Source organism: Camelus ferus, chromosome 4, assembly GCF_009834535.1.
Source record: "Camelus ferus isolate YT-003-E chromosome 4, BCGSAC_Cfer_1.0, whole genome shotgun sequence".
Lineage (NCBI taxonomy): Eukaryota > Metazoa > Chordata > Mammalia > Artiodactyla > Camelidae > Camelus > Camelus ferus.
The window spans coordinates 65,063,789-65,085,249 of record NC_045699.1 but is presented as its reverse complement, the minus strand read 5'-3'; the positions used below and the strand labels follow the sequence as shown (position 1 = coordinate 65,085,249).

At 37.3% G+C, this 21,461-nt stretch overlaps 1 protein-coding gene across 4 annotated transcripts in view; it reads left to right on the top strand.

Annotated features, from left to right (window-relative positions):
- DENND1A (DENN domain containing 1A) overlaps nt 1–21,461 on the top strand; it is a 470,303-nt gene that overhangs the window by 224,400 nt on the left and 224,442 nt on the right. For all 4 annotated transcript variants that reach the window (XM_032478394.1, XM_032478392.1, XM_032478393.1 and 1 more), the window contains exons 8-9: nt 1,517–1,570; nt 16,291–16,401. In XM_032478394.1, the coding sequence (XP_032334285.1) occupies nt 1,517–1,570; nt 16,291–16,401 (165 nt within the window). The remainder of the gene's footprint in view (nt 1–1,516; nt 1,571–16,290; nt 16,402–21,461) is intronic.

The following is a 21,461-nucleotide window of genomic DNA, read 5'->3' as shown; positions in this document are numbered from 1 at the left end:
AATTGTTAACTAGTTTCCAATTAGTTTTCCATAACTATTATGCTACATAATCTCTATTGCTATACTTCATAGACAGTGTTTTTGTACAAGTACACATATTTTGGAATAATGCATTGCAGAGTGTGTGTAAGTTATCTTTTTGTTTTGTTTTGTTTTTTACTTTTTAGTTTATTATGTAATTCAAATGGATTTAGCTATAATTTGCACATAAAAAGCACAGGTATAACAGTCTGTTATAGTGGAAAAGCACAGCTCTAGGTATGCAGACCTGGTTTCAATCCTAGTTTTGTCACCTACTAGCTATGTGACCTCAAGTCACTTAATCTCGCTAAGCCTCGATTTACTCATTTATAACATGGAGATAATATCTATCTTAAATTTTGCTGTGGAAATCAGAGGTACTAGTCACAAATTACCGGGTATAAAGACTTCTGTGTAGCAGTTATTCATAAATGCCTGCTGAATACTAGACGAACAGCTCATACTATATTGTTGTTATTGTCATTATTGCAATTGTCTCCCAGACCTTTCATTGCAGGAAGCCTATACAACTCATTTTTCCAGAGATCTACTTATTTTGCAATTATCCAAGAATGGGAGGCAGTGGGAACTTCCTGAAATGTCACTTGGGGGTCCAGGTTTGAACTTAGGCCATGGCTAAGCTGACTTTCTCTGTATGTGACCTTTCTTGGCCTTTGCACAATCCCTTCTTTAATTGGCCAGCACCAGGCTCTTTCCATTCCTGCTTGCCATTGTTCTCTGAGTCTTTAGTAGCACAGAGGAGGTGTCATCAGTTCAGCCTGTTGTCATTTAACTCAGGGACACATGCTTGTTACATACATGGAGATGCCTCCTTGAAAGTTCTCTGAGCAGGTCAGGTTTTCAACTCCACTGCGTCTCTAGGTCCCTTCACTGGGATTTGTGCTGGAAGTCAGGAGGCTTATTTGCAGAGCGTACAGATTGGAGAGACTTTCTCCACTGCTGGCCATCTGTAATGTCAGTGTAGCATTCCTTCAGCTGGAGCTGTCCTTAACCTCACCTGGGCCTTTGGGGCAGATTTGGCCTGTGGCTTTTGGATGGACATAATCTCAGATGCTGAAATGAAATGGCAGGTTTGGTTGGTAAAGACCGTTCCTGAGTGAACCTAGTGATATTTGGTCCCTAGAGTCCACTTGCTTCATTGAACAATAAATTATGAAGCCAGCAGCTTTCATGTGTTCAGAAACCTGCAAACGTCATATGAAAATTTAGCCTTTCACCTCTTTGAGCTGTTCATTTGTTTCTCCCAAAGCACATCTCTCATAGAAAAGAACTCCATCTACCAAACTGGTGATCTAATGCATCTGGCTCTAATCCAGCGTTATCCAAAGGAAATATTCCATAGACATACCCTGTGAGTGAAAGTCTCTTTCTTCATCTGACTGAGGAATTATCTTCAGATCATTTACTTGGTTTCTGAATAATGTGCTTGTTCATGTTTTTACAGAAATATATGGCTTTTGTTTTTCCTTTTCAGCATTCTTATTTTACTGTGCCTGATACCAGAGAACTTCCTAGCATACCTGAGAATGTGAGTACTTGGGTGGGGGGGTGAATTAAATTTTTATTCTTCTTTGTTTTTTTACTTATTTAAAAAAAAAGGATATGTTTTCCCTTTATAAAAGGATTGCAACAATGAGTGGGAAGGGACAGACTGAGATTTCAAAATGTGGAATAGATAAACAAGATTGTGAAATACTCAAAAAAAAAAGTAATGCATTAAAAAGCAAAACCAAATAGAGAATATTTGAAAAGTATAGGAAATATAAAGGCAGAGAGGTATGGATTATTTGTACTTCTCAAAGGTAATCACCTATTAACATGGTAGTGTCTCATTGTAGTCTTTTTAGAATCTATTTTTTACATACTTAGAGTCACCTATTACGTAAGCATTTTGCCATTTCATTCATAATCATTTTTGCTGGCTACGTAATATTCAATTTGCTATGCAGTTTACTTAGTTATTTCCTCGCTATTGTGCATTTTGGTAGTTTTCAGTTTTTACTGTTGTAAATAAAATGTTTCTATATAAAGAACTTTCCATATAAGAATTGCTTTATTGGGGTAGATTTACTCAAGTAGAATTATACTTCTACTACATTTCCATGTTCACTGTTAAGAGAGTAAGATAAAGTATTTATGGGAAGAAGTGTGAGGACCCCCACCCCCACCTCTTAAAGACTTTGTAAACTTGAGTCTGAGGAAGCAGAGGTTAATGTTTGCCCTCTGAGCCAGCTAAATGACATAGCTAGCCTAGTCTTAAGGCATATTTTCAAAATGTTTTACTCAGATTATAAATAGTACTATGTAGAATTATGTACAGAATCACCACCACTAAGGCACTTGGTTGCTTTTTTTTGATTGTGGCAAAATACACAACATTATATATAACATAAAATTTACTGTTTTAACCATCTTTATACGTTTCATTGGTAAACACATTCACATTGTTGTACAGCTGTCACCAATTTTTTCATCTTTCCCAACTGAGACTCTGCACCCATCAAACAGTCCTTTAAACAACAACTCATTTTCCTCCTCCTTCCATCACTTGGCAACAACTGTTCTTTCTGTCTCTAAGAATTTGATTACTCTAGGCGCTTTATTTAAGTTGAATCATACAGTATTTGTCCTTTTGTGTCTGGTTTATTTCACTTAGCATAATGCCTTTGTGATTCATCCATGTTGTAGTATGTGTCAGAATTTCCTTCCTTTTTAGGGCTGAATAATATTCCATTGGATGTATGTAACATACTATGTTTTGCTTATCCATCAATGGACACTTGGGTTGTTTTTACCTTTTGGCTCTTGTGAATAATTCTGCTATGAATACTGGTGTGCGGATATCTGTTCAGTCCTGGCTTTTGACTCTTTTGATATATACTTGATTGCTTTTTTAAAAATACTGGAATAAGTCAAGTAAGCAATTTTAATTAATGAAGTTAAGCTATAGTGTTATGATTAGGTAACAGTCTTAAGCTGGGAATGTCAAGTAAGCAATTTTAATTAATGAAGTTAAGCTATAGTGTTATGATTAGGTAACAGTCTTAAGCTGGGATTGTCAAGTATATCCACAGACTTTATATCTGTGTGATCAGGCTCTGGTGGAAAACATTGCTTCTTTTTTGACAATAAGTAGTGAAAAATTCAGACCACAGTTACCATTTTACCAACAATAGGTGATGTTTATTGAGTACTACTGCTTGCCAAATGATGTATTCAGTGCTTTACCTGTATTTTCTCATTTACCTCTCTTAACAAGTTTTGATGACACAATTACCCTAATTATTATTTTATATAAGGAAACAGAAGTCCTGAAAACTTAAGAAATATATATTTAAGATCCTATAGCAAAGAAGTGGTAGAATTAGAATTCAGATATTGATCTTTCTGATGCTGGAGACTGAGCTCTCATATACTGTGCTACACTTTGAGCCCTTAATTTTACCTTTTATCTCTCAAACAATTCCATAGAAATGATAAAAGAACCATAAAACTAAGGAGAAAAATGTCCATGTAATGGCAGAAGGAGCCGCCATGAACTAGAAAATTTAAGGAATTTCTGCAACATAAAGGAGATGATTATTGAGCAGTCAGTAAGGTATAGACAGTGAAGGATCCTTGAAAAGAACTAGAAAAGTCCAGGAGAAAAAGCAGAAGCCAAGGGTATGCCATGAAACATTTATAAAAATTGATTATGTGCTGATCACACTGAAAAAATCAAAATAGGAAAACTCAAACTCTTACAGGCACTGTCTTTTATTACAATGAAATAAAACTATAAATTAATGATAAGCAAAGATTTTTTTAAATATCTACTTGAAGTAGTGGTTGGGTCAAAGAGGATAAAACATTGAAATTGGATATTATTTAGATATTAATTACAATGAGAACACTACAGAACAAAACCCTGAGAGATATGGCCAAAACTACACTTTGGAAAATTCATAACTTTGGATGCTTTCTTTTATTTTAAGTAAGAAATTTAGAAAATAATGAAATTGATTTTCAGTTCAAGATAGAAAAAGATTAGTAATAAAAAAGCCAAAACTAGAAAAATAAATTACAATTTAATTAATTAGAAAATAAAGTAAAATTGAAAAATAAGACTTAAAACCTGAATTTTTTAAAAAGATGATAAAATAACCTTATCCAATAAATCATAAACTTATTCCATAAATTTGAAAAGTGTGATAATAGAAATTTTTCTAGAAAAATATCACTGATCAAAGCCAACCTAAAAAATAGGAAATATGAGGGGAGGGTATAGCTCTGTGGTAGAACACGTGCTTAGCATGCATGAGCTCCTGGGTTCAATCCCCAGTATCTCCATTAAAAAAACAAATAAATGAACCTAATTATCCCCCCCCCACAAAAAAAATAGGGAAATGATTATGGATTCATAACTTGAAAAGGTTAATAAATCTCTATTGACCATCTCTACCACTTGCTGCTGCAAATGTATCAGATTTAGGTGGTTATATAGGCATGTTAAGGGTCAGATTTTATTACTGTTAAACTGTTCCAAATCATAGGAATGGTATGTATATATATGTGTATTATACACAAGCAAAAGAAGAATCATTGTAATCCCAGAGAAAGTCACATTCTGAGTTTTTCTTTCCTTCCTCTTGGTGATAGTAGTAGTTTTCAAATTGTGCTACCTGGAACCCTGCCTGAGGTTGCTTTGGGACGCTGGAAGACCTGAGGAAGATAGATATTTGACCCACCCGGGCATGGATGCTCCTGCTTTATTCAGAGCAGGTTCCTTTCTGTCTGCTTAAGTTGGGAATTCAGTAATACTTTGTTTGAGATAAAAGCGTTCTTTTGATTTTTTTTTTTAAAAGCTTAGAAGCTACGTTTTAAAAAACACAATGGGGATCGTACCAATTGTATACCTTTATACCTGTTTTTTCTAATGACAGTGTATTATGAACATTTATATGTGTTATTAAAAATTCTTTACAAATACCTTTGTTGTAAAAACATTAAACAATCCAGCAGTACATATAAAAAGAGTGAAGGGCCCCCCCATTACCACCATCCCTGCCTTACTACCTCTCCCCGACCCCTGGTCCCATTCTCTATCCAGAGTTTGATAAGTGTCATTTCAGACCTTTCTCTGTGAATTTACAGTGGTATATATATGAATGCCTGTGTATGTTGTAGACATTTTTTAGACATAAAACATAGTGTTTGGCAGCTGACTTTTTAAATGTATTCTCAAAACTGTTCATCTCTATTTACCTCATCCTTTTTAACTGGTATTTTAATTTAATGGTATTTTTATTCTTATGAAAGTAATATGTATTAATGGCTTTAAAAAATCATGTAATATCACATAATTATTGATGAAATTTCCAGATTTTCCATAATTTCCATTCCCCAGAAGCAGCTGCTTTCACATTTAAAGCGATTGTAGTATTTCTCTCTACATTTTTAACTAACATGCTCATATTGCTGTATCTTAGTTGTTCTGTTTCAGATAATACCTATTGATTTTCCTGTGGAAGATGAGAGCTTAGGTCTTTTTCTACTTATGATCCCCTCTCACCCAGAAACACATATACATATAAAATAGTTTTTGCTCATTCACATTTCCTCTCCCCCAGCCTTTCTCTATCTTCAGAAATTTTTTAATTAAATCAGCAGTTAATGTTTACATTTCAATGAGCATGCTGAATCATATCATAGATCATGATATGTTTTCTTTCTTATACAATTTGTGTCAAATAAGAATTCCTGGATTTCACATCTTCCTGTTTATTTTATTTCCTTATTTTGGTGACACATTTTCCAGCAGTTTCCTGACACATTGCTGTATGCAACATTTTTAGACCTTGCATGACTGAAAATGACTTTATTTTACCCTTAATAGGGTTGGGAATTACCTCAGAATTTTGAAGACGTAGCTCCATTGACTGCTAGCTTTCACACTGAAATGTAGAAGTCTTATGCCATTCTGATCGCTGAATTTTTTTTTTTTTAAGATCCTTTATTTATCTCTAGGATCTGGAAGTTGTACAACAATTTGCCTTGCTATGGGTCCATTTTCATCTATTGTGCTGGCCATTTGGTGGGCCCATTCAATCTGGAAATTCATGTCCTTGAGAGCATGGAAATGTTCTTACATTATTTCATTGAAAAAATTCTTTATTTTTTTCTCTTTTCTTTCTCTGGGGTCTCTGTCATGGGATATTAAACTTCCTGGTGTTGATTCTCCAACTTTGTTAACTTTTCTATTTTCTGTTTCTCTTTTGGTCTTCTTTCTACTTTCTTCAGTTAATCTTCCCACCCTTTCAAATTTCTTCCTTCTGCCATTATTGTTAATATCCAAGAGCTTTTTGATGTTATACAATAAATAAATTGTTTATTTTTTAATGGCATCTTGTTTCATGGTTACATTTTTTTCCTTATTTCTTTGACACTGTCATTTATAAATTTAAAAAATTGTTCTTCTCTTTGTACTGTTTTCTTCCTCAACAGTCCTCTCTTATCTTTGTTTTGTTCTATATCTTCGATTGTAGAGGCCTGTCCTCCAATAGCTGCCAAGTCGTGTTTAAGAGTGAGGCACTCAAAAGCTAATTAGAAGCTCTGTGTTCATGAATGGGGCTTGTTACCTGATGGGCTTTCCTGTAGATGATGGCTTAGAAGTCTGACTACCGGGGAGGGGGTAGATTTCAAACATCAGTATCAGAATCTTTTCTTTTGGACTAGTCAGTTTTCTCTTGAGAGTGAGTGTAAGCTTTATTACAAGTGTTCTGGAAGCTGAGTGAGGTAGTAGGTTATAGGATATGAACATTTAGCTGTATATTTTAAGCTCCCCTCCCATTTTTTATTTAATCCTTCATCCCCTGTCCTCGGCTATACCTGGTGTCCCCAAGCCTCTCTGTTTCAGTTCCTCTAGAAAGTAAACATTTATTCTTTGGGAGGGGTGCAGAAGGCCAGTTGACTAGCTGAGTGAGCTGGGAGAGGAGAATCTTGGAATCTAATTACTCTTATTTTTATTGGCACCCTTCCCCTAGCCTTTAGAGATGCTGGGTGTCTCCAGTTCCTGAACTTTTTTGGAGTTCTGTGGTGTGAGTTGGACTTGATGCTTGCTGCCTTGTCCCCCAGCTCCAGCCTTTTCTGGGCTGCCAAGTCTGTCTGCTTTAGTTTCTAAACCTTGGTTGGCACTCTTGACACCTTGAGCCAGATCATTTTTTGTTGTATGGGATTTTCTTATATGTTGTTGGATATTTAGCAGCATCCCTGGGCTCTACCCACTGTAATATGGTAACCTCCCCCTCCACCACACATACACACACTATGTGACAACCAAAAATGTCTCCAGACATAGCCTGAAGTCCCTTGGGAGCAAATGACCCAGGTTGAAAACCATTTCTTTAATAATACCTGCTTTCTGGTTTCCAAAAATTTGACATCTCTCTTCCATTACTGTCTTTTCTCCTATTCTTTGGGGTTTATGTCTTATCAAATTATTTCTCTGACTTTTCCTGGCAGGGGGTATGGAGGTTGCATGGTATCAGGAGAGAGAAAAGACAAATACATGTGTTTAAATTACCATTATTTTACTGGAAATCCCTACGTTTTAATTACGCTTCACCTACTAACATTTAGATTGTTTCTAATGTCTTGCTATTATAAATAATGTTATAATCACAGTTATTGCCTAGGTTAGGTTCATATTTATTTTTTATTTTTAAGGACTGAGAATTCCTTAAGAACTTTAAGGTGCCTGAAAGTCCTGATAATTTCTCAATTTTCAAAACCACAATTTCTGCAACTAGAAGTAGTGTAAGGAAAAAATGATTCTGTTGTCTTCATAGCCCCACCTCCAATTCCTATCTGTGCTGTATGCCACCTCCCCTGCCCCCACCATTTAAAAAATTTGCATTCCCTCTGCTGATTTTGCCATTAATGAACCAGTTCCCTGTGTATGACCCATTGTCCCCTAAATCCTCCTTTGCAAACCAGTAAAAGGCTAGCCTTGTTTGTTTCTAAGCGGGAATAATAAAAACAATCTGCCAGACTCCCAACATACATGGTTCCATTTAAATCCTTATAGCTACTCTGTGAGAGGTAGACGTGAGCCCCATTTTACATATGGGGACCCAGGGCTCACAGACCTGAGGTTATCCCAAGGTCTGCTTCCAAGTAAGGTGTAGTGACCTAGGTTTGTAAGGAACCAAAGCATTTTGTTTCCATTATACCTCCCCCACCTCCCTACAGTTGACTTTTGATATTCATGAGGGATAAGTCAAAGAAGTGATTTTTCATATTTCAGTATGAAATGAAACAGGAAAGCTTTTCCTCTAAGGAGAGTCTGAACTTTTGTAGGACCAATTTGTGTGATTTTTGACATAGAATAACTATTGAGCTCTAGCCATGTTGAAATTTGCATTTTAATCTCTTGGTGATTTTTCAAGGATTAATTTAAAATGACTAAATTGCTGCTTTACAAATTGAAACAAGCAATAGCGAAGGGGTTGTGAATACGATGTAGTCTGCTGTAGTGGAAAGAACATGAATTTTGGAGACGGCCAGACACTGGCCTCCACCACTTAGGGACCTTGGGCTACTTACTTATATTCTTGAGCCTCCTTATCTAATAAAGAAAAATGGGAGGAACAAATAAAGTATTATGTGTGAAGTTCCAGGTTCAATGCCTGGTGCAACAGAGGTACTGCTTTTGATGGTCCTTGGTCCTTTCTTTCTCATCTTCCCTTGGCTTTCCTAGAATTCTGGTCCTAAGTTCTCTTCAGTTGTGGCTGGGGGCTTGGGAACATTACTTCTTGGAGCTTGTCTATTCGAGGTTTTTGCTGTCATCATTGGTTGTGAAGATCAACACTTTTCCTTTCATGGAGTATGTATTTGGCCACAAAGTCTCCTAGCAGGCACCAATGACGCCAAAATTTCTGAGGCTTGGAAATGGTGCAGGGAATAGAGTCCAGGACTGTAGTGTTTGTAATGTGGAGATTTATGAACTCATTGTGACTTTCAAAAACAGTTATTATCTTCTCTTAGGGGCATAACTGAACTAAGAGTATAAGCAAGAAAAAGGGTAAAAGGACTTTGGGATATGGAACTTGATTCTGTCACTAGAAGCCCATATTCTTCTGGGCAGCTGCAGAGAAGGGGTAGCGTGAGAGAAGGAAAGGGGCTAGTATTGACTGAACGCCCACTGTGGATCAGATCAGGCACTGTTTCTTATATCCTGAAATCTTCACAGCAGCATTACAGTGCGGTTGTTATCCCTGTCTGAAGAGGAAATGAAGCCCAGAGACAAGAAGTAATTTGCTCCTAGTCACCCAACCAGTAAATGCTAAAATCAGGAGTCACACTCAGTGTGATTCCATCACTGAGATGTTCCTGGGTCCTGGGACTCCACTCCCTGGCTCCCAGTACCTCCCCAAGAAATCACTCACCGTAAGTGTAAATTATGTAATTATTGTGTGAGTATATGTTTAATATCACCTCTCCTTCCACAAGGATAGGGATTGGTATTTTTTCATCACTGCAGCCCCATAATTAGTACTGCACCTATAACATAGTGGATATTCAGGTATATATTTATGGAATGACTGAATGAATGAATGAATTAGCAATGTAGTCACCTTCAGGAGAAGGAAAAATAACAGTTCCTTTCACTTGGCTTTTGGGCCAGTGAGTCTGTAAGACATTAATGAAAAGCAAATACAGAAAATTAGTTCTTTCCACTTTCAGATCCCTGTTGAAGTTAATTCTCATTATTTCTACAATTTCTGTATAAACATATTTTCTTCCTTTTCACTGAAAAAATATCACTATGTAATTGCTCTTTAGGGTTTTCTCTGTCTATCAAGATAACACATGTAGGAGTGAATTTTATACAGGCCATAATTAAATGAGCGTAAATCTTTACAAATTTTAAACAGTTGACCTGCATTTTTTTTAAAAGTCACAGGTCATGAACAGATATGTATTAATAATTACATTGTAAACTGGCTGTAGAAGGGGATTTTTTTTAGTGGCCAGGTTTTGAAGTTTACTTTTGATTAATGGAAAATCATACAGACCTTCTTTTGGAATATTAAACAAACCTGTCTTAATTATCTGGCCTGTGTCATACCAAGTGGTTAATGATGCGAGGAAAGTATTTAGAATGGACAGTTATATATAACATTGCCCAGACTCTACTTTGTCAAAAGATGCACCATGATATAGAAAAGATTTATGAACTCATTGTGACTTTCAAAAATAAACAAAGTTGAAGTGGAAGTAAAAGACCTATTATCAAGTACTGAGATTATAGAGAATTCCATTGTTGCTGTTAAGAGTTGTCAGGTAATTGTTTATTCTAATGTTTTTTTTTTCATTCGCACAGAGGGATAAAAGTTGACCTCCGGGTAGACTCTGCTTTCTTTCCTATAATATACTTTTCTGATTTGATTGCTTATGTGAGTTTGTGGGATTCTTTCTCAAGCAGATAATTTTAGAATCCAAATTTATAAATCCTTTTTTAAGAATCCCACACATCTAAAGTAACCTAAATTCTTCTTTAAAAAAAAATCAATTGAGGATTTTAAAGGTTTACATTATGGTAAAATAATCTGAGCTAGAGTTATTTCAGGAAAAAAGACCCATGGACAAAACCAAGCCTCTTGCCTTAGAAGCTTCCTCCAGACACAGTACAGTAAGTCTTTATCATCATCTGTACTGTGTATGAAGCTGAAAGTCACAAAGACTAATAAATGACAGATCGTGGGGCGGACTAGCATCTGTTTCGAAGGCTCCAAGGAGTGCCCAGCTTAGAGACTGTTCTTTGGTTTGGGGATTATCTCATTTCCCTAGGGTACTGAACTTAAGACGCTTTTTCTCTAAGCCTCACTATATCCTCTCCCATCCGGAGCCCATCCCACCCCCCATCACCACACCCATTCCCACCTGCTTCCTAACCCGGGGCGTGGATCACAGTGAGCCCGAAGTCCCCAGCCACCTGGACTGGCACAGGAGCCAGCAGGGACAGCTAGAAGGGAGCAGCCATTATGGGGCTTCTCCTGGGGGAATGGGGTTTGCCAGGTGTCTCCCTTTTTCTTTGTCTGGATTTAAAGCCACAGAGAGTCAGAGCTGGAAGGGTTCTCCACCACCGTTCTTTGTGGAGAGGAGGGGCCTGGAGAGCCTAAGTAGCTTGTTCAGCACATGCCTCTTCTGAAACTCAACTTCCGGGCTGCTCTCTTACTGTTAATCAGAGACCTTCCTTGGACTTGAGCCCTGTTCGGCCTCGGAAGTCGTCAGCTTTGTGTCCCTGCTACCCAGCCATACAGAATGGGCCCATACAATAAATGCTAGTCATATAGGAGGATGCTCACAGGCACATAACTCTCTGTAACTGAAATAATGCTTGAACTTTGTAAGTAGAAAAGGATTGGCCTTCCTTAGGCCTAAAAACATACTGGCACTGAGAAAATGGAGCCCCTTTGAGCATGGATAGTAGGAAATAGTCCCTCTAAGCAAGGTTTTCCTTTTCCAGCAAGTGCGTCACACAGAGAAATAATTGTCAGGAATAAAGGGGGGTGATTATTTAGGCTTAGCCATGCTGGCATTATTTTCATCCAGGACACTAGGCCTAAGACCAGGTGGACAGCAACATCATGTTTGACAGGACTGACGGTTCTTTAGAAGGAGGATGGATCATTAAAAGATTGGACTCTCCCTCTAAAAAACTGGCTGGGCAAGGGGGCAGATGTGGAGCACAAGAACCTAGAAGTCTGGGGCTTGTCCCAGATCCTTCCCTCCCTCCCCCTTTCCAAGTCTAATCTGTTGTCAAGTCCTGTGATTCCACTTAACAGAGATCTGTGACATCCATATTTGGAGGTTTTATCTGAGGAGTTTGTTTTAATCATTCTTTCCCTGAATCTGGCAGTAGCCTGTTAACTGCTCACCTTGCCTCCTGCTTGCCCTCTCGGCCATCCGCCACAGGACCTCTAGGAAGACCTTCCTGCAAAACAAATATGATCAAGTCATGATTCTTTAGCAGCTCCCTGTTACCTGTGGGGAAAGTCTAGGCTCCCTCAGGATCTGAACCGCTCCTCTGCCCCAGCCTGCTCACTGCCCTTCACTCCCTGACCTGCATATTGCTGCTCTCTCCTCCCTGCCTTTGCCTCTGCCTCTGTCTGGAACATGCTTCTCCACCTGTCCCTGAGTGAACCCCTTTTGGGAGGCCCAGAGCAGTATCTTCTCCTTGGTCAAATTTTCTCTGGTCTTCCCCCCACCCCTCCCCATATCCATCTGGCAGAGTTGAATCTGCCCTTCTCAGCCAGCTCTAGAGCACGTATAGCCTGGATCACAGTTCTTAGCACACCAGGTTTCTGGGTCTGGTGCCACTTCTGGAAAACGAGGTCATATTTAGTTAATCTCTGCAGGCCCAGCTCCCAGGGTAGTACTAAGCACACAGTAGGAGTCAAACAAGTGTTTGTTCATTGGCTGATTATAGGAGACAGAAATGGAAGATTGAAGGCTTAGTCCTACTGAAATCAAGCGCTGGGAGAGAGTGGCATACCTGTGACTTTTATAAATATAAGCTCACAATATGTTCTGGCTGCAGTCTTGACTTAGGACGACTTGCCATGGAAGCTTTCTCTTCTTATTCCTCATTCCCTATAGTCTGTTCTTACCCATCTGAGAAATATGACTGACCTGGCTATGAAATAAACACCTGCTTCTGTGTACGGTTCCTCCCCCTTTCATTGCCTGGTGAACAGCTGCCCATTTCTTTACACTTTAAATGAATGTAGCCACAGATATCTCTGAAAACCTCCAACTACCTTACCTGACTTTGTGAGTCTCTAGAGTCAGTTCTTTTCCTGTGGGCCCTTTATCATTACTAAGTAATTGATCATTTCATCCAAATCAGACCCAGGTTTTCTGAAGTCAAGCGCTATATTCTTCCAAATCCACCACATTGTCCCTCTTCCAGGCTGGCGTGCCTCTTCTACACACTGCTCGTGCTTGAGCCAATGAGCAGTAGTCTTCAGTCAGTTGCTTTCTCCCTCTTTCACTGATTCCCTCTTTCATCAAACTGCTAGATGATGGGGTCCATCATTTTACCCAGAGGAATCTCAGTCTAGTGGCAAAAACTTACTTGTACCTGAGCGATATGAGATAGAGACAGATTGCCCTAGAGACAGATTGACAAATGAGGAGTTAAGGAAGCCTTTCAGGAGGAGGTGACATTTGAGCTGAGTCTTGAAAAGTAAATGGGTGTCCTCTAGGAAGAGAAGAGCACTCTAGGTAGAGGAAGCAGCAGGAGTGAAGGCCTGGGGGTGTGAAAGATATAGCATATCTGAAAAATTGAGGCTTGTTATAGCTTAAGCCACCAGATGCTTAAAGGCATGGGGAAGGAGACCCCTCACTCAAGGGGGTTTTCTGCTGTGATGAGGCTTGATGGGCATTGCATGGGCTCCCTACAGGTGCTCCCAAGGTCCACTCTGCCCCACAGGTGCTCCCATGGCTTAGCGAGGTTCCCAGGGCTGTCACCACTGCCACCCACTCCCACCCGCCTAGGCGGGTGGCATCCCAGAAGGAAAGAGGCAGGGAGGAAGCAGATAAGAAAGACAGCTTCTGTTTAGACACAAATATCTTGGTAATCAGCACAGATGGGATGAGAAATACCAAAAAAAGTACATGACAGTTTAGAGAGAATTTGGTTAAATGTTACATATTTTTAACATACCTGTGTAGAGTTTTTGGAACAATCACCTGAATCCTTCAAAACCTGATTGGGCTGAAGGTTATGCCTCAACCAGGTAGCATTTTTATTTCAGAAATGTTCCCTTCCCCATCCACAAAAGTATCCTTACGGATTTTTTTCTCCCACCAAAATAAGGCACAGGATTTGTCTCTGACGCTGTGTCTCCCTATTTGGACGGCAAGCTGTGTAACATATTTCTACCCAGCGTGAAGCTTCTTGGCAGACTCTTGAGGCCACGTTTTGGTGGCTTCAGAGTTATCTTTGGATCTGTCAAAAGTGCTAATGGGCTTTCTGGCCTTCTTTAAGCTCCTCATTTCTATTTTCTTTTTACTTCCATCCTCTCCTAAAAGAAAAATTCATGTAATTCATCAGCAGTTAAGCATTTTACTGAAATGCTCAGCTGAGGGCCTTGTATTTTTGTTTGCGAGAATAGCTCTGCCGTGTCACTGTCTTCAGAACAAACCCCACCCTGACTTCATTAGCTCAGCACTCCTCAGTCCACCAGGCAAGAAATGCACTTGTTGACAAATTTCGACTTTCCTATCGGTTAGTTTTGTTTTTTGAATTTGTTGGGGCAAGTTCATGTGGTGGTTAGGGCAAGATTTGGGGGTTCAGGAGACCTGGTTTTGAAACTTGGCCCTTTCTAGTTGACATTTGGAAGACTACTTAAACTTCCTGAGCCTCAGTTTTCCTGTCTATAAAATGGAGGTGATAATGCCTTTCTCAGGGTCGTTGAGAAGACTAGGGAAAACTCAGGTAGGGTACCTGTTTTCTGGCATATAAGGATTACTCAGTAAATGGAATAACAATTTTTAACAGAAACACTTTTTCTTTGGCCGTACTTTGATCCTGCACTCTTCCTATGCCATGCCTTCTTTTTCCAAATACAACTTTTATCTACTATTTTTAGTGGTATATTAAAAAAAAAAAAAAAAGCATACATTTAGGGACAAACCCACCCAAGACTGAATAGTGCCCTATCCACTTACTGGGTAACCTTGGTCGGATTACTTCCCTGTGCCCTCGTTTTCACACCTGTAGATAAAGATGGTAATATTTGTTCAAGGAGTAGTTTTAAGATTAGTGAAATAATATATGTAAAGCCTTGTATATTGTAGATGTTTAAAAGTATATAAGAGGGACAGTGTAATGTAAGGGAAAGTGTATGGGCTATGGAGTTGGATCTGAGTCCAAAATCTGACTCTACCAGTTACTAAATCTCTCCTAGACTTGGTTTATCTATATATTGTAAAGAATAATATCTCATTGGATTTTTGTGAAGACTGCTTAAGATTATACACTCAAGAGTACCTGGTCCAGTGCCTGGCACTTGGTAGGTGGTCAGTATGTGGACCTGTTAATTCACTCACTCTTTATAAAGGTAGATAGTTAAACTAGTACTCCAACCAAGCAATAATATATCATAAGATAAGTGCCCATTCTTATTCCCAATACATACTATTGTTGAAAAGCACTTTATGCTATTTTGCATATAAAATCCACCTGGTTTACTTGCATTTATGGGTTATAAATCTTTCATCATTATAAACTGCAACCCCTGGCAGTAGCGTTCCTTCCCTCCCCAACCCCCTTCATTTTCAGAGGATTATATTGTATGGCATTGAAAACCTGTAACATTGAAGAAATTAGCATATTCATGTGTATTATTAAAGTCAGGTGGGTATAGAAGGATTTGCAGAAATGAAGCACATTACTTTTTTTTTTTTTCAAATCTGCAGAGTACCAATCTATAGTACTAATTAAGGGAACAAAACCCAGGCTACAGACAAAAACTAGTTTAAAACGTTGCTTTGTCACAACTTGCTACCGCTTGTCTTCAATGTTTTTTCCTGTCTTTTGAGTGAAATACCTGGAAATTGTGGATCTTGGAAATTGCTTTACTTCCAGCCGAGCCCTTTTAGAGAATGTAAACTGTGGAGGAGGGGAACACCAGCAGTGATGAGAGGAGAGGATTGTGCCCGGTCTTTGCAGGTGGGGCCTGTTGGATAGGAACAGATTCTGTGCCGAAAGCATTTTGGTCCCCGGGTACTATCTTTTGCTTAGATGTGTGGCATGGTGCATTGGGAAAGTTCTAGGACCCAGGGTCAGAAGGTCTGAACTTCAGTCCCATCTTCATTGTTCATTAGGTTTTTTGATCTTGACATTCCTCTCTTGCCTTTGTTTCCTCATTTGTAAGATTGTGGACTTCCTGTCCTGCTCAACTTTCAGAACTGATGCTAAGAGCCATCACAGCACCACGTGTGATCTCATGTTGTAAACTGTAATCACCACCCAGAGGTGTAATTACTCAGACTCCTTCATCTCTAAGGTCTCTTCCAACTTTACACTTCATAATTTACACATGAGTAAGATTTGGTCTCCCAGGTAGAAAGAATAGGACAGGGGAAGAGGAGAGAATACTTTCTGATTATTTTTTGTTTCTCGTGCTTCTATTTGACACTGTTTGTAATAAGAACAAACGAAATAAGTCATAAACCTCCACTGTTTCTTTCTCCTAGAGAAATCTGACAGAATATTTTGTGGCTGTGGATGTGAACAACATGTTACATCTATACGCCAGTATGCTCTACGAACGCCGGATACTCATCATTTGCAGCAAACTCAGCACTGTGAGTAGACAGTCTTGAAACAGGCTTTTTAATTTTATTTTAATTGAAAGATGTATTAGAAAGATTAAAGAAAACTTTAGAAAAAGAAATCAGCTGCAGTCCTCTCAGATAGTAACATGTCATTTTCATTAATTATTCATGTTCCTTTACAGTGTCAATACACATTTTATTTATTCTTGTAGTTTTGCAGTTATAGTTTCCCATTTGATTGTGTGTCATGAACACTTTGCATATTTCATATAAGCTTCCATTATTGTCATTTTTTACATGTCTGTGTCATATTCCATTATACTGATGTGTCATCATTTACTAAATCTTTCTTCTCTTGATGGCCATTTAGGTTGTCCATAGTTTAATCCTTTAGTAGGTAACACTGCAGTGAACATCTTTTGGCTGCATTTGACTAATGCAGTTGATCTTCTAAGGATTGGGACCACCGTGTCAAAGGACAGGATAAACACCATGATTTATGGACTGCCAGATTGCTTCCCAGACAGGCTGTGCTTGTTTATAGTGGATGCTGATGGCTGTGTATGAGTGTACTGTTTTTCACTGCAGCCTTACCAGAATTGTGTGTGTGTTCATGGACATGTGTTTTAATTTTCCTAATAAAATAGGTATAAAATGATATTGCAGATTTGCTTTATCTTTGATTTTTTTGATTAGAGGTAACTGAATATTTTCCTGAAGTTTATTTCCTATTTGTATTTTTTTCATGTCTCTTCCCATTTGTCTTATAAAGCTCTTGATTTTAAAAAAATAAATTGGAATGAGCTCTTTTATATTACAATAACTTTTGCTGTATTATAATAACTTTTGCTATATGTATAATAGAAATATTTTTCATATTCTTTTACCATTTTTTTTAACTTGCTAAGTATAGGAGTTTATATTTTTCCTAACATCTATTATGAAAATTCTCAAACATAATAAATTAAAATCATTTTACAGTGAACACCAATGTAATTCCATCTAGTTCTATAGTTAACATATCACTACACTTGCTTTGGCACATATTTATCCATCTATCCTTCCTACTATCATCCATCAACCCATCTTATTTTTTTGATGCATTTCAAAGTAAATCACAGACATCACTATACTTAACCCCCAAATAACTGAGTATATATGTTATTAACTAAATTTCAATATTTGTTTACACTATTTTTTTTCTTTTGAGATAAAACTTTCATAAAGAACTTGACTGGGAGAAATTGACTGTTAGAGAGGGCAGAAAGACCTCCCTAAGTGGGAATTTCCCTAATGAAAGGCCTCTGGATAAAATCAGTTGTGTGTTTACTATGAATTCAAGGCACCTAATAATGAAAGCTTAGTGAAGCCATTAGAGTTTTCTTTATTGTTTTCATCATAACTTAATAATTGGATGGTATTGTTTGCTTGTCAAGAATGCACTATTTTTTTGCTAGGCTCATTGCACATAGTAGGTGATAAAAGCAAGGCCCTTGAGCTCAAGGGAAAACGAGCCCATAATAGACCTCTTGCTTTGTTTTGCGTTTTATTCTAAACTATAAGTGCAGTTCATAATCTCAGGGCCTGAATACCCAGACTGAGGTTCAGACTGAGAGTATTGCCAATCAGATTTGTCATTGCCTCTTGTTGAGGCTGAATAGATTGAGTGCATTTGGAAGAGTCTAGCCCATAACCAGTTACTGTTGCTTTGAAGTATTAAACTTAAGTAGAACAAGAACAGGACATCATTACAGTGAAAGTGAATCCCCCACAATATAATCATGATATTTTCGAGCCCTTAATATGTGCCAGGCACTGCACTGAGCCCTATGCATCTATTAACTCATTTAATTGTCACAACAGTTTGTAGTGGGTTCTGTTATTATCTCCATCTTATAGATAAGGAAGAATATACCTTCTGTGTGATTTTGTTTAGGTAAACCTAGTGGATTAAACACAAAAAGTTATTTCTGCTCCTTCTCAAAACTAAAATGGAATAAAGGAATAAATCAACAAGTACAAAGAGCAGGTGCAACAGAAGTTTTAAAAAATATATCAAGAAAGTGCTATTTTCAATGTTATTCCAACATTTTGAAAACTGAGGTGAAATGAACAGAAAAATAAAATTTACCAAGATTGAATCAAGAAGAAATATAAAAATTTAGTCAATCATTTAATTTATAGATGTTGAATCAATATATAAATTCTTTTTTTTCCAAAACACTCAGCCCAAATGGTTTTACAGGTATATTTTATCAAACATCTCAGGAACAGGTAATTTCAATCTTTGACAAACTCCTTAAGCATCTAGAAAAAAGGAGGAACACACCCCAGCTTTTCTGACATTCATCCATACAAAGGGACACTACAAGAAAGAAAAGTTAACAGCCAATATCACTTATTAACATAGGTGTAAAAATCTTAAACAAAATAGTAGGAAGTATATAAAATAAATACTTCCTAATAACCAAATTGACTTTATTCCAGGAATGTAAGACTGATAATACTAGAAAATCTATTGATATAGCTCATCATATTAACATACTAAAAGGAAAAATTCATGTGGTTACCAATAGAGAAAAAGCATGATTATGTTCATGATTAGGAAGACTCATTATGTTGAAGGTGTCATTTCATTCCAAAATGATGTGTAGTATAGATTGCATACCACTCCATTCAAAATTCCAATAGAACTTTACATAGTACTTGGCAAACTGATTCTAAAATTAATATGGAAAGCCAAAGAAAGAGCCAAGACACACTTGAAGAAAAAGAATGGATTGTGTAAGCTTGTGGAATCAAAACTTTTTATAGAGCTATAGTAATTAAGATGCTAGTAATGGCATATGGATCCACATATAGACTGATGGAATAGAATAGAGATTGCCGAAACAGACCACATGTGTGTGGGTTCTTCGTATACAAGAGAGGTGGCATTGTAAAATCTGGGAGAAGGGACAGACTTTTCAATAACTAATTGTCCACGTGGGGGAGAAAAGAGAGATAATTTGTATCTTATACAACATGCAGAACTGAATTCCAAATGGATCAAGGACTTAACTGTCAAAGGCAAAATTTTAAAACTTTTAGAAGACAAAATAGGAGAATAATCTCTGTGATCTTGAAGTAGAGGATTCAGTTAAATAATCCAAAATTTATGTTGTATAAAGGAAAAGATCAAAATTGCAAATTTTGTTCATTAAAAGATACCATTCAGAGAATGGAAAGAAGTCACAAGCTGGGGTGAGATATTTGCTACATATAAAACTGACAGAAGACTAATATCTGAAATATATAAAGAACTACTACAGTAAAAAAGCAAAAGACAGAATCTATCAATAGAAACATTGGCAAAAAGCACAAATAGGTATTCCACAGAAGAAATACAAATGGCTATTAAATATATGGAAAGATGCTCAACTACATTAGTAATCACAGAAAAGCTAATTAAAACTATCCTGATACAACCAAATTTTATTTTGCGAATGTACTGGAGAATTTCATGTGATACTCCTTGAAGATGTGGCACAAAACTATTTACATATGCCCAGCACTCAGCAGTTCCACCCCTGGAGGGAACTGTGTGTGTGTGTGTGTGTGTGTGTGTGTACATACACATACCTACACAGTCTTCTTGGTCATGTATGATGTGACACATGTACAAACATGTTCATAGTGGCATTGAGGTTTTTTTGTTTTTGTTTCTTAAACCTGGAAAGAGCCCACGTGACCATCAACAAAGAACTCATAAATTTTTGCATGGTTATATAGTAGAACACTGTGTAAGTGAAGGTGAACTACACTATCAACATGATTGGTTCTCTAATACAGAATTCTGAGTGAAAGAAACAAGCTACAGAAGAGTATACTCTGTGATTTCATTTATATAAAGTTCAAGTAAGAAAAACTACATAGTTTATTACTTAGGGATACATATAAACTACAAGGTGGGGAAATGATTAACACAAAATTTAAGGAGTAGTTTCCTCAAAGGGAATGAAAAGAATATAGTTGGGAAGAGGCATACATGGGACATGAACAGCATTATTTTCTGTCTTGAGCTAGATTAGGGATCAGCAAAGTTTTCTGTAAAGGGTTCAATAGTAAATACGGACTTTGTTTCAACTATTGGACTCTGACCTTGTCGTTTATAGTCAATAAATAGGTGAGTGTGACTGTACTCTAAGAAACTTTATTTACAAAAATAGGAGGCACTCTAGACTTAGCCTTTGGGCTGTAGTTGGCCAACCCCTGAGCTAGGTGCTGGGTTTTGGAGTCTTAAATTTTTTTCCTCTAAAGGTCTCTTATATGATATACGTACTTTTTTAAAAATTGAGATATAGTCGATTTACAATGTTGTGTTAATCTGGCGTACAGCATAGTGATTCAGTTATACATGTATATGTATTATATATATTCATTGAAAATTTTTACATATATATTCCTATAAAATTATATATGTATAATATATACATTTCTTGAAAAATATGAATTCTTTTTCATTATAGGCTATTACAAGATATTTAATATAGTTCCCTGTGCTATACAGTAGGAGCTTGTTGTTTATTTTATATATAGTGTCTGCAAATTCTGAAATCCCAATTTATCCCTCCCCACTCCCTACCCCATCAAGTAACTATACGTTTGTTGTCTATATCTATGAATCTGTTTCTGCTTTGTAAATAAGTTCATTTGTGTCTTTTTTTTTAGATTCTGCATGGAAGTTATATCATATGATATTTTTCTTTCTCTTTTTGGCTGGCTTTACTTAATATGACAATCTCCAGGTCCATTGATTTTGCTGCAAATGGCATTATTTCATTCTTTTTTATAGCAGAGTAGTAGTCCATTGAATATGTATACCACAGCATCTTTATCCAGTTATCCGTGGATGGACATTTAAGTTGTTTCTGTGTCTTGGTTATTGTAAATAGTGCTGCTATGAACATTGGGGTGCATGTATCTTTTTGAATTTGAGTTTCCTCTGGATATGTGCCAAGGAATGGGATTGCTGGATCATATGGTAAATCTATTGTCAGTTTTTTAAGGAATCTCCATACTGTTTTCCACAGTGGCTGTACCAAACTGCA